This window comes from Pelecanus crispus, chromosome 1 (assembly GCF_030463565.1).
Source record: "Pelecanus crispus isolate bPelCri1 chromosome 1, bPelCri1.pri, whole genome shotgun sequence".
Classification (NCBI taxonomy): domain Eukaryota; kingdom Metazoa; phylum Chordata; class Aves; order Pelecaniformes; family Pelecanidae; genus Pelecanus; species Pelecanus crispus.
In genome coordinates, this window is record NC_134643.1 from 94705334 (window position 1) to 94723747 (window position 18414).

At 45.7% G+C, this 18414-nt stretch overlaps 1 protein-coding gene across 1 annotated transcript; it reads right to left on the bottom strand.

Moving 5' to 3' along the window:
• PLA1A (phospholipase A1 member A) lies at positions 1-17886 on the bottom strand. The gene is made up of 11 exons (XM_009480428.2): positions 17814-17886; positions 15799-16000; positions 14360-14537; positions 12753-12861; positions 9338-9439; positions 8433-8519; positions 7389-7556; positions 6246-6335; positions 5677-5785; positions 1425-1589; positions 1-85 (listed from the first exon to the last, which is right to left on the bottom strand). Exons 1-11 carry the CDS (start codon positions 17884-17886, stop codon positions 1-3), a joined length of 1368 nt encoding a protein of 455 aa, XP_009478703.2.
• Positions 17887-18414: the final 528 nt, after the last annotated feature.

Genomic DNA, 18414 nt, shown 5'->3' on the forward strand with positions numbered 1-18414 from the left:
CTAGGCACAAGCAGTGGGCAGCTCATAGGAGATGTCTGTGTTGCTGGGGAGGCTGAGGTTCCAGGGCAGGCATGACGTTGTCCTGCTGCGGGAAGAGCACAGGGAAGTCAGGCTGTGCATTAACAGGTGGAGGTTGCTATCCTAACACAGAGGCAAGCAAGCTGCTTTGCAAGGGTATGATGAACAGGGTGCTGTGCCCTGGCTGGCATGAATTGGCTGGAGGGGTGCATATGGGGTTGTATCCTTCACCTTTCCACTGCCGCCTCCTAGCAGTAGCATTGTTGCTCTGAGTACTCCCAGCTTAGCAATAAGACCATAGTTGTGAACCTGTGCAACCCTACAGCTTTCTACCTGAACCACAGCAAGTCCAGTGCTTCCAGGGGTGCAGGTTAGCACACCTTTAAGGCAATGTGCCATGCTGTCCCATTCATAAGTGATAAAAAGCCATGTATCTGCGCACAACTTTGGAGTGCCTTGTTCTGCAAAGCACACTAGTAAGGAATACTCCTTATGTTCAAGGGAGCACCTGGTATTTACATAGGAATGCCTCTTTTTTTCCCTATCTGGGCCTACTAGATATATTTTTACTGCCTTGTGCTCGAGTCTCCTTACTGCCCATCAGAACAGAATTTGAATGTGGGCCCAGTCTCCCTTCTGCTTCTGGTTTTCCCTGCTTTGGAGTACCCACTAGCTTGCTTCAGCCTGGAGACAACATAAGAGTCAACTCAGAAGCAATGTGGACAGTTTAATGTGTCAGTATAGACACTGCTGTTTTTCCCTGCCTGCAAGAACTCTGGATCTGCAAAACTCCTGGCAAGAATATTGTATTGTGGAGAAGACCATTATCTCTCTTGGATGAGAAGGACTTGGCTGCTTCTACTCTGGGTAACGTAATTACGGCTGAAGGCATATACTCTACAATGCCTGGCCCAGAAAATGCCAAAATGGTTGTCTTTAGCCATAGTGCTTTATAAACCTGTGCATTATAAGAAGCAGAAGTGTTTTACTGGTCTTCTGTTGTCTCATCCTGAAAAATGTGCGTCTGTCATGTTTCAAGTGGGGGCCCATTGTAGACAGGAGGAAGATGGAGAGACCAAGCAAGGACAAAAGGAACAAATTCTAGTTAGTACAAGCTTTTGCCATGGTTTGTGACTTAAGCATCTTCAAGGTGATGTGAGTAGCAGCTGTTTTCCTTCCATGACACAACACTTTTATCCTGGGGGAAGAATCATAGAAAACTCCTAGAAAACTACCTTGGAAGTTTTTCTCTCTAACAGGAGGAAAATGATTTACATAGGGACACAGAGGAGATGGGAGAGACCTCCTTACATGTTCATCTAAAAGGAAAAGAGAATGCATTGTTTCAAACCAGAGGTGGCATCCACAGACTCAGTGGATCCCTGTAAAATATTCCCGTGACTTACTTGCTATCTAGAGGCAGTGGGGCTGCACAGAACTTGCCGACAATGAATGACTCGTCCTTCCCCCAAAACTGATTCTTGGAGAGATACTTCAGTGACACGCTGTTTATCTGGCAGAGGGGAACTCTGTGGGCCAGCAGTCGTTTGCCCATCTCCTGGTGCTTAGGTCTGCAAGGTAGGGTGAGAGATGTGAGGGAGAACATTCAATCAACCTGCAGATGCAGGCCGTATGCAGATGTGTTGAAACACTGGGGGAACCTACATATTATCATGAAGCTCTCACATACTGTTGTGGTTTAGCCCCAGCCAGCAACTAAGCACCACGCAGCCGCTCGCTCCCTCCCCTACCCCGATGGGATGGGGGAGAGAATCGGAGGAGTAAGAGTGAGAAACACTCCTGGGTTGAGATAAGAACAGTTTAATAATTGAAATAAAGTAAAATAGTAATGATAATAGTAACAGTATAATAATGATAATAATAATAATGATACACGAAGCAAGTGATGCACAATGCAATTGCTCACCACCCGCCGACTGATACCCAGACAGTTCCCGAGCAGCGATCGCTGCTCCCTGGCCACCCCCCCCCGCAGTTTATATACTGAGCATGACGTCATATGGTATGGAATAGCCCTTTGGTGAGTTTGGATCAACTCTTCTGGCTGTGCCCCCTCCCAGTTTCTTGTGCGCCTGGCAGAGCATGGGAAGCTGAAAAAGTCCTTGACTAGCATAAGCAGTACTCAGCAACAACTAAAAACATCAGCACGTTATCAACTTTCTTCTCCTACTAAATCCAAAACACAGCACTATGCCTGCTGCTAGGAAGAAAATTAACTCTATCCCAGCCGAAACCAGGACACATACTAAAATGGAGTGAGAAGACTCATCTGTCAAAACAGAGCATTGTGTGAGAGTCTTATTGGCTGTCTCTCCATGTTTTATCTCTAAAGTCAGGAAAATTTCTGTATAAATATCCTTCCTTCTGTCACACAATTACAACTCTTCTTGCTATTGCAGATAGATTGAAACACTGCCCAGATTGCTACAGAGAGGTAAGTGGTAGATAAGGTCAACATCTATGAAATCATGAATGGCACACATAGGGATTGGTTGTTCACCATTTCTTCCAGGAAATGGTGCAGGAACTACGGGTCATCAAAGAAAACTAACAGGTGGCAGGCTCAAAAAGATTGCACACTGCACAAAATATCATTCCTTTTAAGCTGTTAAAATCCTTGCTGTGGGATGTTGTGGGTGCTAGAAAATTCACGTCTGTACAAGTCATGGGAGGGGGACTGGACAAGTTTGTGGAAGACAAAAGCATTGGGAGCTAATAAGGACAAAGATCTCACCTTTGGCTCTGAAAGTCCCTGAGACGTAATTAGTCAGACACTGGGAAACTATTTGGGGGAAGTATTGCTACATGCTTACACTGCCTTTTTTTACACTTTTCTCCAGGTATTTGCTTTTGACAGTGTTGAAGGTGGGATGCTTGGATAGAGGGACGTTTGTCTGTCCCTATGCTCTTACCCCGGTAACATGAACTGAGAAATACCAGAGGCTAGGTAAGCAGCCAATGATCAGAGCCCAGTCAGTCATGTGCTACGAAGGGGTGCTGCCCAGCCATTTTACATAGGTGGGCCACCTCCCTTCTGTGGACCCCATCCAATGGGCCGCCTTATGCTTGATCTGCTTGGCACCTCTAAGAGCCGGAGATCATCAATTTCCTTGTGCTCATGAAGAATATGTGTGTAGCTGACCCAGCACAATCCCAGAAGCACCTGGGTGACTGCCTGATCAGAAATGTGATGGTAGGGAAAGGGAAGAGGTGACAAAAGGATCAGCAAGAGCCTACAATTCTGCTAAACAAAATTGCTCCCAGGAGCAGTCTGACAGCTGCAATCAGTATCTTCCTAGGCCAGAGTGGCCAACCCAAACCAGTACGTCCCATCCCTCCCTTAGACTGCAGTGGTAGATGCTGTAGATTTTCTGTGTCTGACTATGTTTGTGTCTGGCTCAAAGCTGCCAAAAATAGGAAGCATCATGAAATTGTGGTTATAAAGGTGAATAACAGATAGCAAATGGAAAACAGAGCGGAGGCCATCTCTCTATTGCATATTGTCCATGGGCAGGATCCAGCCCTGCCCTAGGACAGAGGAACACAGTAAGGTTAAGCAGGTTGAAGAAAGTCACTCCTGGGACTGGCATTTGGTCCAACCCCACACAACCTTTGGATGGCTGTAGGACCCTAGACTGGCTTCAGAAATATGTCTTCTTGGATATCGGGGATGATGTTGTGTGATGTGTAAGCAATGGCAATGCAGCTGGGAAGTGTGTTGTGTAACAAGCTCCTTACTCTGTCAGCCCCATGGCAGCTATGAGGCTTGGGGATATGTCTCTTGGGGCACTCTGAGCCACGTGTGGGGTAACGGCATCCCTAGGAGATTGGAACTGATGTTTGGGAGAGGAAAATGGCAAGTCACTTGCTGAAGGTATGAGACTGGCTGAACACTCCCAAGTCCCTGTGCACTTCTGGGGAACTGCAGGATGACATGCATGTCAGATCACCTGAAGTAAGTCAGTGATCAATCAGTGTCTGAACTGTGATGTGAGAATCTATGTTTAGATGCCCATTTGACACTCTGAGCTTGACTGCACTGGAAGGCTGAGCTTTGCCTAGAGCAGGGAAGTTTCTTTGCTACAGCGTGAATTAAAAGGGGTATCTTCAGTTTTATACTCTCAAATATGTAGGTTTATTGCTGTAAGCAATTAAGTGCCTTCTCAAGAAGGCACTTGAAACACAGCTGCTGTTCTCCCAGGGTAAGGATATCTCTGGATAGGCTACCCTGCTATAACTCTACTGTCTCATTAAAACTTGAGGGTACAGCAAAGCCTTGGGATTGCCTGCCTGTCTCACTTCCCCAGGCAGCCTTTCTCTCCAGTGCTCACATGCCCCCTGCATGTGTCAAACCCTGCATCCGACACTGCAAAAGGAAGTGCTGCATGTCTTCCTGAGCACAGCATGGGTCCTGCCTTGACCCGGGTGTTACGATTTCCTCCCTCCTGCATCTCTGGAAAAGGCAGATTTGGCTTCCAAGCCATGGAGGGGTTGAACAGACTGAGATCCACCAGGCTGGAGTAGAAACTCCAAATTGCAGTGCCTGGCTGGAAATCTGTGACCAAGCAGCTATGTCATGCTGTAGAGAACCCTGGAGCGTGGCTTCCTCTTCCCTGGTTTTCACCTCTACCTCCTGTTGCCCAGGACTGAAGCAGCAACACAATTAGCTTCAGGTCACAATGTTTTGGCTTAGCAGTAAGGACTGTGTGGGAGCTAGTGCTGGAACCCCTCTGATACCCCTCTGATATAGGAGAGCTGGCTGGGGCTCTTTAGCAGACTCTTTTCCTGCTTCCTGAGGCAGCCAGCAGCATGTGCTAGCTGTTTGTCTACATTGCGGTTCCCAGCCCACAGCAGTAGGCAGGAAGGTGTAGGAAGAAATGAGGAAGACTTCTTTGGGGGAACTGCTCTGTGGTGGGGAGATCCCCCTGAGGCAAAGGCTGTGGAACAGGAGTCTGAGTCTGGTTCTTTAATTCATAGATACAGTTTGGAGGAGGGTGATGCTTTCAAGAGAGATCTGTCTGTCTGCACATGTGGTCTTGGTCCCCTGGCCCCTGGACTTTTTCCTACAATGGGGCCCTGAGAGCTTTGCTGCATTACCACAGTGGCAACAAGCTACTGAACACATTTCTGACTGTGCAGAGATGCACTTGTCTCCTCTTTGCAACTGCTGTCCTATTGGGCATCAAGAGAAATGTCTAAGCCACCAAGTCCATCAGTCTGGAACCTCTGGTAGATGGGGTCTTGCTGTAGCCATCTCTGTCTGGCAGAGTAGAGCTAACAACTATCTGACAGTGATTGCGGTTCAAATTGGCACCAGGCAAGGATATGGTGTAGAAAAGGAACCAGCATAGCAACACAAAAGTATGCAAATCTGGGGATCCCAGAGTATGCCTACTGCTTTGCGCACCTGGGGAAGAGGTGGACCTAGCCAGAGTTACTGAGTAATGGTAGCACATGCCTGATTCTTGACAGCATTTAAGGTAAATGTGGAGGGACTCAAGAAGAAAGGTTGTGGTTCATCACAAAGTGACTGTACTCAGGGAGATACACTACCCTTGTGCCTTTCCTGGATTGGTATAAACATCCTTACACAGGGAGCTGGGATAAAACAGGCCAGAAGCATGTACTGTCACTCACATGGTGATCTTCGCTGTGTCCTTGGTGCTGTTGCTGTGGAAAGTGATCTCAATGCTGGTGACTCTGTTTCTTTTCTTTTGCAAGTGGAACTCAACCAGGCTGTGATGGACTGAGCAAGAGGCAAAGTATATGGGAGTGAGGGCAGGTACTATTGGTTGGACCCACCCCTGCCAAAAGAAGGCCTCTAGCATTCATCCCCTGGCCCCACCAGCAGAAAGAAGACTAAACAGACACAAGAAAGAAAACAGTCTCTGTGGTATGAGAGGCACAGTGAGCAGGTCTGCATAGTCCAGTGTGAACAGACAGACATTTTCACTACCCTTTACTTCAGTCCTGAAACCATCTGGCTGTCTTAATCCAGGGCTGTGCCCACACCAATAAACCCATTGGAAAGGGCTCTATGGGGAAGATGTGCAGAGTTATTGCTCTGCAGCTGTGTGTCTCAGACAATCTGAGACACAGCAGCTGATTCTGATGGGGATGGTGGGTTGTAACTACCTGGCCTCCCCAGATGATCTGCCTCATTTGGTCAACACCTTTCTGACTCGTTTTTTCTCGTTGCTACTTACCACAGAATGGGGCTGAGGGACTGGTCATTAAATAGACTTTCACTTCCTTGGGCAGCTTTCTCATGTTAACACCTGCCTGCTCCAGAAGACCTGCAAGAGGAAATAAAGCCAGAGCAGGGAAAGCCATGAATGACCCAGAACAGAAATAGAATTGGTCCTGATACACCTCCTCACCCCACCCAACCCTGCTGTCTTGGAGGACAGACCCTTTTTTATGCCAGTGCAAATTAGAGCAAGTACAGCTTTGTGGTGTCTATTTGACAGGTTAACATTCCCTCAGAAAATCTGTTCTGGCTACCCCAGTAATCATCATCAGAGTACCTCTTGGTGGCTTTGTTTCATTCCTTTGCTAACAAACTGTGTCATCAGTTGCACCTGTGCAAAATGAGCAAGACTAAAGACTACCAAGTCAGGAAACTTAGTGCAGATGTAAATGGCAATGCAAACACAAGGTGCTGGTAAATTGAATTTCTTTGTCAACTGAGAAGACCGCCATAACTTAAGGCCTGCACTACTGACTAGCTGACAATGTGGCTTGGTGAGATGGCAGAAGGGGTGGCTGATCTGAGAGCACCTATACGAAAAGAGGCCTCTCCTTGTATTCCTCTGGTACCAGACTGCAAATACCACCAGAGTACACTTCCTCTCATGCCACAGCCCAGTTTCAGATGTTTAAAAGAGGCAACTATTACCTCCTCTCAGTCCAGGGAGTTTATCTTTGGGGTGGCCATGCCAGGAATTTATGAGAAGGAGGTGACACAGCAACAGTGAGTAGTTTGTAGAAGAATGGGACTTCAGGCTTGGGCTAAAATTTCTGCTTCTCTAAACAAGACATTTTTTTGACCTAATTGCCCCCTTGTTAGGCAGGTGATTCCAGAGACTCTCTTTCAACTCATTTGTGGGTCCTATGAAATGTTTAAAGATCAGAAATACTCAGGACATTGGTGTTCTGCCTCAGGCAATATATGACCTTTTAGAGCATCTCTATAGGACCCTGAAAATGAAACAGCTTCTCACTATCCCCAAAGAGATACAAAGCAAATCCTGCTCAGAGGAATCTGAACCACGTACTGTGCTCTGCACTGACACCCGTCAGGAATGTATTGTCATCTGCTCCAGGAAGGTCTCATGCTGGTACTGTACCTATTCTGGGACAGGAGAACAGGAAGGGGTCAACACAGTCCAGGCAACGACCGTTTAAAAAATCTTGATGACTTGAGCAGGGGAACGCCAGGATCGGGCAGGAATGTTTCAAGGCACTGACATAGAGTTCTACTGCCCTCATGTGATCACAGATCAGATACTTATACCCTGCAAGAAAAAATGCACCCAGAGAAAAGCAGCCATTAGCCTTTCTGTTGGCTTCAGTCTTTTTGCATGTTCTCAAGAACTGAGAGTCAAGAAACACTCCTACTGATTCTGCAGCAATCCCCTTCCCATTAATAACATTTTGCAGAGCATCTGTGACCACAGGCCCAGATCCCACTGCAAGAGAAATTATGCAGGAAGTTAGAAGTGTATCTCCCAGACTAACAGAGTCCCTCAAAAGAAGGGGACCATGTCTCCGTCAGTGTACCATCGATGAGGCCCCAAGCTCTCTGCAAGGGGATACAATAGCTTTGACTCCCACCTGCACCGTGACCCCAGCTATGGGAAGTGAGGTACCATAGGTGTGCTCTATAACCTGACCCTCAATGCAGCTGGCTCATCCAGAACATATTTGAATATTTATCCACACTATTTACACTGTAAAGTCCTATTCGCCAGAAGGAAAGAACAGTAATCGTACAAGCTGTCTCTCAAGTATAGTCACAGCTTGCAGCATGAAAACGAAGCTTTTGCTTGTAGCACCTAAGAGTCTTTCTAGCAAAAATGTTTTCTTTGTTGATACAAACTCTACTGATGCTAGGGTTTTGGCACACACAGAAGTGCCACCAAAATCACATCTGTTTTGACGGCGGTGCTGCCAAGACACTTGACCTGTATGTGATTTTAATTTCAGCTGCTTGTTGTAGTGCTGAGAGGAGATGTGGGCCATGAATCTCTGCTGCCATATGTCTTTACAAATACCTGTTGTCTCGCTTTGATATCGGCCCTGACTGTAGCAGGAGCTGGTTGCCAAACAGTGTTTTCACAGTCTGCTGAATGTCCATGAAAGCCCTTTGCTTGGCCACAGAGTGTTCTCACCTGCAGAGATCGGGGGGCATCCTGGCTGATCTTTGCCTCCATTGACGAAATAATCGATGTGGCCTACAGGAATCCGGATGCCGAAATCTGAAAGGAGGTGAAATACCACTTCATTCTTACACTTGGCTCTTCTGTAGGCTTTACCCTACATGGTGTATGACAGGCCCCAATAACTGGTTGAACATTAGTAGTGCTGGACCCAGTTCCAGTACTGGAGACAGCAAGGACAGATTTCCTGTTCCTGCATGCCTGCATTCACGCCTGGCTTAATCACCACCTCCGTAATTCAGGTTCTTGATTCTGTGTAAAGGAGAACAAAACTGACCACAACCTTAATGGATGATTATGAGGCATGATTGAGAGTTACATTGATAGGGATTTTTGTGATCTCCAGGCAAGAGGTGTGACTCAAAGGCACCACATTATTCTTCAGCACGTGTTCTGCCTACGTAGACCTGAAGTGCTTTAGAAAAGTTACTCTGTTGTTGCATCAGCTGTTGGTTTGACTCTGTTACTTTCCACCGGCACTTGCAGTGGCATCTTTCTTCTGTCAGGTGGGAAAAAGCAAAGTGAGACTAGACATGTAAATTCCTTCAAAGTGGTAAAAGCCATGCTGAGCTGGTTCTGCATAAACTCACTCTGCTGTAGCAGAGTTAAGGAAGAAATATTTGATGGAAGATTGCCCTCTGTCTAATCTCCACCTTTGTGTTGCTTGAAGTTCTCTGGGGTATGGACACCTGCCAATGAATTCAACATTAAAGCCTATCTAATCAAGAAACTTCCTCCGAGCGAACCTGAACTCATGGTAATCTGGCAAAAAACGGGCAATGACCTACAGGCTCCCTAGCAATAATGATGGCAGGAGGAACAGAAGCATGGGGCGAAGAAGATGGAAGCCGGCTTACTGTCAGCATCAGTATGAATGGCTTCCACGAAGAGGGCATCTCCAGGATCCAGGCGTTCCTCATGGCTGGCTCTGGTGTACTTAGGGCCTGCGGGATCCAGGCCTGTAACAAAACCAAACGCCTCAACAACAAGTGTCCTTCAGCCCCTCTCTTTCTTATTTCTGGACCAGTTATTTTATCCAAAACTTTAAAAATGTTGCTAGGCAGAAGTGATAAATTCTTCCCAGGTTGCATTGCTTATGCTCCAGAATGGTTTCTGCCCCCACTAACTTCCACTACAGCTTCCTTAACTTGTCATCCACTGTTCCACTCCCCTTTAGCAGTTTTGTACCTCAAGTTTCTAGGCTGTAAAGCCATGACTGAGCTTCAGATAGCTCTGACAGAGTGGGTGCGGAGTGTCTTTTGGATTTTCGGTGAAAAAGAATCAAATTCGTAACACCTTCCCTAATTGTACTGTCATCAGTATTAGCATTACAGTCTGAGAAATGTCACTGAAGATCATGAGTTAGGTGATGAATTCAGCATCCCAGGCATTAACCAATCCAAGCATTACAAAGGTTTGATACTATCAAACATCCTTAAAACAAAGAGGCTTCTGAGCCCTCTCCCCACAAATAAAATCAAGTTCTTAGGCAGCCATCTACATTTTTGCCTAAAACTTGTTCCTAGAGCAACTTCTTGGGAGTCAAAGGAATACAGAAAATTATCCTTGGCAATACCAAGGAACAGGTTAAAGATCTTTTTGTTGTTGTTGTTCTGGCTGAGGTTTATCCTGTTCAGTTTTCATAGAAAAGTAATCTCACAAGATTTTTTTCACTCCCCAGGCAACAACAATAGTTTAAGGAGCAGCTCTGCTCCACATGCCACTTAGCCTCAGAGCTGGCCAGTTTCACTGCCTTGGACTCAGTCCCACTAATTCTCTATGGAGAAGGCAATATCAACAATATACAAACTGATGTGTCTGTGAAGGGGGAGGGAAGGAGGAAAAGGGAAACAAGCAAAAAAAATTATTTCCTGTTCTTTCTATAAATAAAAGCTAGCAATAGAACAAGTGGTCAGAAGAATGTACGGCTTTAATTTTTCATCCATGTTCTTTAATCTTGAGACAGACAAAAAGCTGAGAGGTTCCCCACCCACTTCTACAGTCCAAGTTTTACTTAAAGGCTTTAAGAGATACTGAAAAGTGTTATTTGGTGTGTATATATATATATAAAGTTCTTCCTGAGGAGGGAGACACACCTAATATGAGCAGCAGTCAATTCTAGCACAGTTCTGAGGCAAGCACATTTCTATCCTCTATTCTCTACACCTACCTCCTCCAAGAACAAGCTGCATAAACTCCATTGAACTGTACATCCTCATCAGCTAAGAAAAATGTTCACTGAAGCTATACTGTATGCAGCTGAATTCCTTCAGGCTTTTTCATTTCCTCTACAAGTACTGAAACAAATTGCTCTTCAGCAATTTTGGATATGGGCTATTCATTCCAGTTCCTGTGCCATTTGCTTTTCTGCATAGGGAGATATCCACAGGAACAGGCATGGGTTAAAAAAACTCACTTCACAAAAATAAAGTCTGTGCTCTGATCTCCAAGACTCACTCTGGTTTTGCTGCACAGCTCTTTTTAGGTGATTGAAAACACTGCAGCAAATTATGGCTCTGGGATCACATTCCTCTGTGGATATATGCATGTGTGTGAGGAGGCAGCAGATGACCTCAGACATATCTTGGGTCTAATTCCACCTGTCTTCATGCTCCTAAATCTGAACTGGAACCTGCAATGCCCAGTGTGCCTAGGAAATCATAGGACAATCAGGAATGTAGAAAAATGGTTGTCTTTTAGCAGAGATAAAAATTAATGGAATAAATAGACCTTCAGAGCTTTTATTACATATAGACAACATAAAGGACAAAAGTTTCTGACGCTGAAGTTAATTACCATGGTCTCCTGGGAAAGTGTCTGCCTCTACCCATCTGAAGATGTTGCTGATCATAAAATCCTGGTGCAGGAGAGTGGTTACTCCAAGTCCCTCCTAATGTAAACTTCGATTCCCAGCTTAAAAAAGGGCTCGGCATGAAACTCAGCTCCTGTTAAGAAATGCCTGTATCTCATGCAGTGTGGGTAGCTGTGACATGTGAAGGCTGAACCAACATTTCTCTGGACTGCCCTGCTGAGTGTGCAGTGAGACCCTCCTTGAGGATACCTCTGTGAGACAGACCAGCATGGGCTGACATAGACTGGGAGCTACGCTCACTCTACTGGAGCCTTTATGTCTGTTCCTTCTTGGTGGCATTTTCCTTCCTATCAAAATGAATTTCCATCCCTGGGGATTCCCAGAAATTGACAAGACCTTCGACAACCTGATCTGACTTAGAAGGCAGCCCCGCTTTGAGTGGGGCAGGTGGACTACAGACCTTCCAAGGTCCCTTCTTACCTAAATCATTCTGTGACTCCATTCACACTCCATACCTAAAGCCTGACAAGACCCTGAGTGAACCAAAAAGCTCTAAATGCCATGATCAGCCTCTAACCATCTTTCTCTGTAATTCCCCCACTGAAACCTCTTCCTCACACCCAGGCGTCTGGCTCTCTGTGTTTAAGGTCAGCTCTGGTTTGGTACAACTGGGTGGCCTCAGACCAGTCTACTGTGAAAACAGCTGACTTGTGGGAAAGAACAGCAAGAAGCCTCATCTGGGGCCTCACAACATTGGCTCAGGCTCTTGCCTTTGGTCCTTGCCTGAGCTGTGTTGTAGGGATGCCATGCCCAGTGCTGTGTGTTGCTGGTACTGCTTTTATGTCGCCGACTTGACTTCCTGGCTTGACCTTGGGCTTGCCTCATCACCACAGACTTGCCTGGTGATCACTGGACTGTGGATGACCCTGATTCCTCTCACTGGACCTGCTCTGCTCTTCTTGCCCACATACAGTAGGACTGTGTCCCTTGTCAGTGGGGCCACTGCCCCTGCCCCTGCCTACCTTGCTGTCCCCTTGGCTCTAAGCTCACGTTTTCCTGCAGAGCAGCTCACTCTTGCTGCTCCCCCACAACGACATGCATTGTGGGCTTTAATTTTAAGAACCACAGAGGTATACATGCTATAAAGTGGAAGCAAAGAATGTGGGTGTTGTGGGTTTTCATTAGTCATGAGGCCTCATATTCTTTTAAGCTGGCACCAATTTGAAGAGTGGAGCAGAGGCAGAAGGACCCATGTATTCTGCAAATACATGCATTCTTTTGGCAGTGTGATGGCTGGAAAGACATTGTCAGGCTCTTCTGAAGCTAGGAAGCAGCCCATAAGCTTGGATCTAATGAGCCCATATGCAATTAAAAGACCACCATGGATGACTCCCCTTACTTGCTCTTTCATTCTCTTCCTTGAATAGCAGGTGAGGACCCAAACCTCAGTTTTATGATACCTGTTATCCGTCCCAGCTGACCGCCATGGAAGTGCCCCACCAGGCCCCCGACATGCGCACCGAGGCTTACCCCAATGATGTGGATGGATGTCCCTGAGACTCCCAGGGCCTGCAGATTGATGATAATACAAATTAATGTTTCTGTAGCAGAAAGGTGAAGTACCCTGCCCCAGGCCACACAGCAGCTCTGTAACTCTTCTAATATAGGATTGCTTTTGAGAACCAAACCGGGAGAACCAAATAGATGTGGGAATGATGGGTATCGCCCTTTCTGTTTTTCAGTCTTTCTTCAGGTCCACAGTGCAAACCCAACCCTAACCAGGTCGGTCAGATGCTCTTGTTCATAGCTACGTAGTCTATAGCTTCTCTTTCCACAGTTTGCTTCAGACTGAATTTCCCTCTCAGCTGAGTGACCTATGTTCACCATGTGAATAATCTTTCTCTCAGTAAAGCAGAGGAATTTTTTTTTTTCACTTTTATGCCACCATTGTACCAATATGCTGATCAGTATTTTAAGATTATGTTTTCAGATATTAAGGATTTATCCATGGGCTGAACTGCGAGGTAAAGCACAGCCACTTAGACCTGATGTGAGATGACCCCATCCACGGGAACTCAGCTGCCGGCAGGCTGGTCTGCATGATGCAGTACCATACAATGGGAGAGCAGATGGTGCATGAGAGCATGGGGGCAAGATGAAAAATCCTGACTTTGAAATGTATGAGGCCATACCCTGCAGCATTACTGAGGCTTATGAGAAGAGAATACAGTCTTCTGTGGTGTAGTGTTGCAGGAGAGGCTGGACAGAAAAAGTCCTTAAGTAGCTGGACTAGAGTGCAGCACAGACATGGAATGAGTGGTGGGGACAATGTCCAGCTCGGCCATTTGTTCACTGTGTGACCTAATCAGTAACGAGGGGTGACAGTCCTCTTCCGCTCCACCCCATCCCCCATCCCCATCTTTCTAATGACACAGCGGCTCCAAGGGTTGCCGTATTTCTGCATAGAAATGTGTGACTGCACAACATGGTGCATGTCCAGGAAATCCCAGGCTGTGCAGCCTGGGTCTGCAGCGCAAACATTACACGGAGGGTTTACGGATAGCTGTTTAAGACAAAGATGTATCACCCTCATTGCATAAGCATTGTTTCGCTGTGCATGAATGAACTGGGACATATCTGGGGATTTCTGGCTGCTGGGAGGTACATCTGAAGCCCAAAGCAAATACAAAATAGCCTCAAATCCCACCCCCTCCAGCTCCCTGGACAAAACTTCCAGGCAGAAGAAGATGACTGTCCAGTGAAGCATGGACCTGAGAAAACCCAAGGCATCCTTCAGGTTTGTCCTGGGCTGGAGAGGCAGCTGACAACTGGGATTTTTTTCCAGAAAATGTCAAAACTCAAAAGAAAAACAGTGGCATACTCAAGCCTGGACTGAGAGAGAAGGAAAGAAGAAATCCCTTTAGTGCTACACAGCACTCACTCTAGAATAAAGAGCCTGCTTGTCCAGCTCCTGGAGAGAGCAGGTTGGGAACAGTTCTCTGGGTTGTTTGTATGAATTATATTCTCTGGCCATGCTCCCCACCACTGGAAATGCAAAGTAGCTTACCAGGAGCTTGCTGATGAATTGTGAGATGGAGAGGGCCAGCTGTATGCCATTTTCCACTGCGGCGGGATAGGCTGCTGTAGACCCATAAACCCAGTCTACTGCGATTACATTCACCTGGCTTGTGTGCAGTATGGCATGGACAAGCCCTTCAATCCAGGAAGGTTTGGTACCCAAAGCCCTGTGCAGTCATGAGAAACAAGTATGTTAGGTTTCTTCCAAAGCAGGGCATGTGCCAATATGTTGTTCACTGGTGCTGGAGATTCACACATCTCAGAAGAGGCTGCCAGACAGTTGCTGAAAGTTTTTTCAAGTGCCAGACACCCACCCACACCTCTTTGCAGTGGTGTAATAACACTTTCCAGAATGGGCTGATTCAGAAGGGAACCAGATATTCTAATAAACGAGATAACATTTGCAGGGCTCAGGCTGAGATCTCAGTCTTGCTACAGTGCAGCCACCACAGAGCCCATCTAGAGTAAGTGAGCTGACCAGCAACACCTGGATCCTGCTCTGCTACCAAATGTAAGGAAGTCCTTGGTCAAATCACCTTGTCTTTCACTCCTACATTTCCTCATCTGTCGACAATTAAAAAAATAAATTCTATATCCAATAATTCAAGGAAAACTGAGAAGGCTGTGTTCTACCCACTTCCCCTAATACCACCTGGTCGGGGGTGTGCTATGTCATATGATGGCAACAGCTGGTTTTCTGGAAAGACCCTACAACATCTTCTGTGGTTTCATCCTGGTCTTCTATGAACTTTGCATTCAGGCTTTTGCACATCAAAACAAATAATGTTATATGGGCACACCTGGCTGAAAAATGGCCCAGTAAAATAAGCTTGCAGAATGGTGACAGCTTAAAAAAAAACTGGCTCAAATCCCTCAAGAATAGAAGTATAAGGCTCCTAAATGGCTGACTAATCCAGGCTGTTGATAAATCAGGACATGAGTTCCAAGGAGACAATTTAAAGGGACAAGAATCTTGAAGAAAAGACTTCTTAAATAAAAAGGTTGAAAGAAGGAAAGAAAAGGAAAGAGGTAAAGGAGGAGAGAGTGAGAGAACAAGCAAGAGAGTGAGAGAGTGAGGGAAAGAAAGATGATAATTTCCTAATTTCTTTTGGGCTCCAAACAAAATAGGCAGCTGGTCACAAACTAAAGGATGTCAGTGTGTGTTGTAATGAGGGTTGTCATAGGCATTTTCCATGCCTCTGGCCCTGGCCCACCAACAGTCTTCCAGACAATTCCCAGGTCTGGTTTGGGGCTGAGTGCTCCAGACTCTGTTCTTAGCAGGTGTTTTGCATGCAGCCCCTCTGCTGGGGAAACCAAGAAGGTCACAAAAGCAGGGGGGTTCTGTGCCAGCCCCACCCAGTACTTGGGAATGCCCCAGTGTTTAATTTACCAGTAAGAACTTAGTCACCATGCTTTTCTTTCTCTCACCTGAAGCCATGGATTATGATCTTTGTTTCCAGGCTGCTGTTGAAGCTGGAGTTCTTGATGCCACCATCAGCGAAAATCAGCTTGCCGCAGCTGGGACTTAAGGAGGTGAATAGAAGAAACTGGACCTTAAGTCTAATGCCCCGCAGAAAATTTGCTGTCTGGAAGTCAGTGCAGTGATGCCCTGAGAATCTGTCTATAGTCCCTGCAACGCGAGGGAGTGAATAGCGTATTTAGTCTGCATCTCTGCAATGGGAAAAAAAAAAGCTCATTCTAATTCATTAGGAAAATTAAGGTAGCGATCTTGCTTCCATTGAAAAATATTAAAAGGATAGAACATAAATGAAAATCAGCCTATTCTGTAAACTTTATCTGTCTGATAAATTTGTTTCTGTCCTTTGATGGAATTTCAGCACTGGCTGGGGAAGATAACCGTAGATGTCATGGTAGCTTTGACTTCTGAGAGTTGTTTTACTGGGACGCGAATGACATTCTGTTGGGGTTTTTTCCCAAATTGGCCACACACACCAGCTACTAAGTACATTTATGAGCTAGCTATTACATCTTTAAAAAAACGGTTGCCAACACGTAATCACTACTGAATGGGGATATTTCTATTCAAATTCTGGTAGGCTTCGTCGAAGGTCTAATTGGCAACTGTATCCAAAATCCAGAAATAAATATGAGAATGCTGATGACAGAATATGAGAATGCTGATGACAAAATGTGTCAATGATAGTTTCCTGATTGATTCATTTACTGGATGAAAATGCTTTATGGGAAGGAAAAGGCAGCTACTGGAAGGCAGTTTGATCTAGATGGCAAAAAAGAAATCTCAAACTTGTAGCCAGTAAAAAACTGAGCAAATTTAGGCTAGAAAGCAAGCATAGAAGTTTAGCAGTATGTATGGCTAGCAGTATGTGTAGCTGGGTTACCCACAGAAGAGCTGGATTCTCCATCTTTTGTCATTTCAGAGGACTGGCTGCTATTTTGGAAGGCTATTGAAGGTAAATTGTTGGATTTACTGAAGGACTGAAGGTGACATTATTAACCTGTGATGCGCAGGAAGCCAAATAATTGATTAAATGATCCCTTCTGACCTAAAAAATGTTAGGTTATGAACTGACATAGTTGCATCCTGCTGCAATGACAATGCATGCACCTTCTCTTTCTGGACTGGAGGAAGTGAAACAGCCTTGAATCTGCATGTACAAAAAATAAAAATTAAAAAATTTAAAAATCAAACAACCAGCCTCCTAACTGCTGTCTGTTACCATAGAAGATACTTTATGGTCTTGGGTCAGCACAACATGGCCTAAGGGTCAGCACAAAGAAGTGAGATTCAACATTCAGGTTCCCCCTTGTGGGGTGTGACTGTCCCTTACTGTTGTTTTTTTTGGTCTTCCTGTGTACCGAAGGCAAGAGAGAAAGAGATGTTCTCTAAGATCAGTTTGGAAAAAACGCAGCTCATGAGCCCACTTAACTAGCAAGGGCAGGTTCAGTGCAAGCTCAGTGCATGCCAGAAATGGCGTAAGATGAGGGGGATTATGAGTAAAGGTAAGGCAGGAGGTGCACCGCTGTGAAGCTGCAGGTGATGTGGGACTGTAGTGATGGTCACAAAAGCAGTTGCATTGACAGTACAATTAAAGAAAGAAATGGAAGCGTGGCCTCTGTTTATTTTCTCTCAGCTACTGCAGATTACACTTGCTAAGCTTTCAAAGCAGGAGATGACAGTGCCAGAGGTCAAGTGAACCCTTTTCCACTTCCTTACACTTCTCAGCGTTCTCTGGGTAAACCCAGATCATTCTTTTAAATCAGGTTAATGGAATTAAATCACTGAGACTGATTGAATCAAAGCGTGAGAGAAGAAAGGACCATACCTACACTACCCTTTCTCCTGGTACCTAACTAGATTATAGCAAGGACCTCTTGACACACAGGCTCTTTAGGGAGAATTGAATTCAGATCCTTCTATGTAAAAACTTCAGTCCCTTGCCAGGCACTCATGTTTTTCTTACCTGCTTGTGCTGAGCTGAACAGCAAGAGGACAGGAAGAACACTGAGAGCCTTTCTCTTCGGATCCTCAACCATCTTGCTGTTAGTCCACTACAAGTACAAGGATTGTACAGGGAAAAACAGCCGTGGTGGGTTGCTTGATCAGCTTGATGGTTAATGATCAACCAGCCTGTGCTCTTTTAGGAAAAAAGGGTAGGGGCAATCACCTCTGTTCTTATTTGACCATTAGGCAAAGTCTGTGTCAGCAGAGGGCTTCACTGACTTTTTGGTTAAAAAAGATGCTGACACCCCTTTTCTCCCTACCTCCCTTTCCTCAAGGCAAACTTCTCACTTGAGAAATCAGCTAGTGAAACCGGTCTCAGCAAGCGACAGAGTTACAGTGCTTTATCCTTGTCACCTAGACCTGTCTGCCAAATTCTGACTGGGGACACTGATTCATCACAAAGCTTCACAGTAAGGATTCCAGGCTTCCAGGAGGATTCATAACAGCCTTGCATCTGTGTATTTTCCTATTGCACTGCTCTTCCCTCTATTTCTACTTTTGGTCAGATTCCCATAACTGGCAAAGCAACAGATTGCTTCTGAAATTGAGGGGAAAGACAG

Excerpts from the sequence above, each read along its gene's own strand:
- PLA1A (XM_009480428.2), bottom strand. The coding sequence starts at position 17,886 with ATGGTTGAGGATCCGAAGAGAAAGGCTCTCAGTGTTCTTCCTGTCCTC. Across the intron at positions 6,336-7,388 it reads GTTCTCCTGTCCCAGAATAG|GTCTTCTGGAGCAGGCAGGT; the intron begins GTACAGTACCAG and ends TTCCTCTTGCAG. Across the intron at positions 5,786-6,245 it reads TCCCTCAGCCCCATTCTGTG|TCCATCACAGCCTGGTTGAG; the intron begins GTAAGTAGCAAC and ends CCTCTTGCTCAG.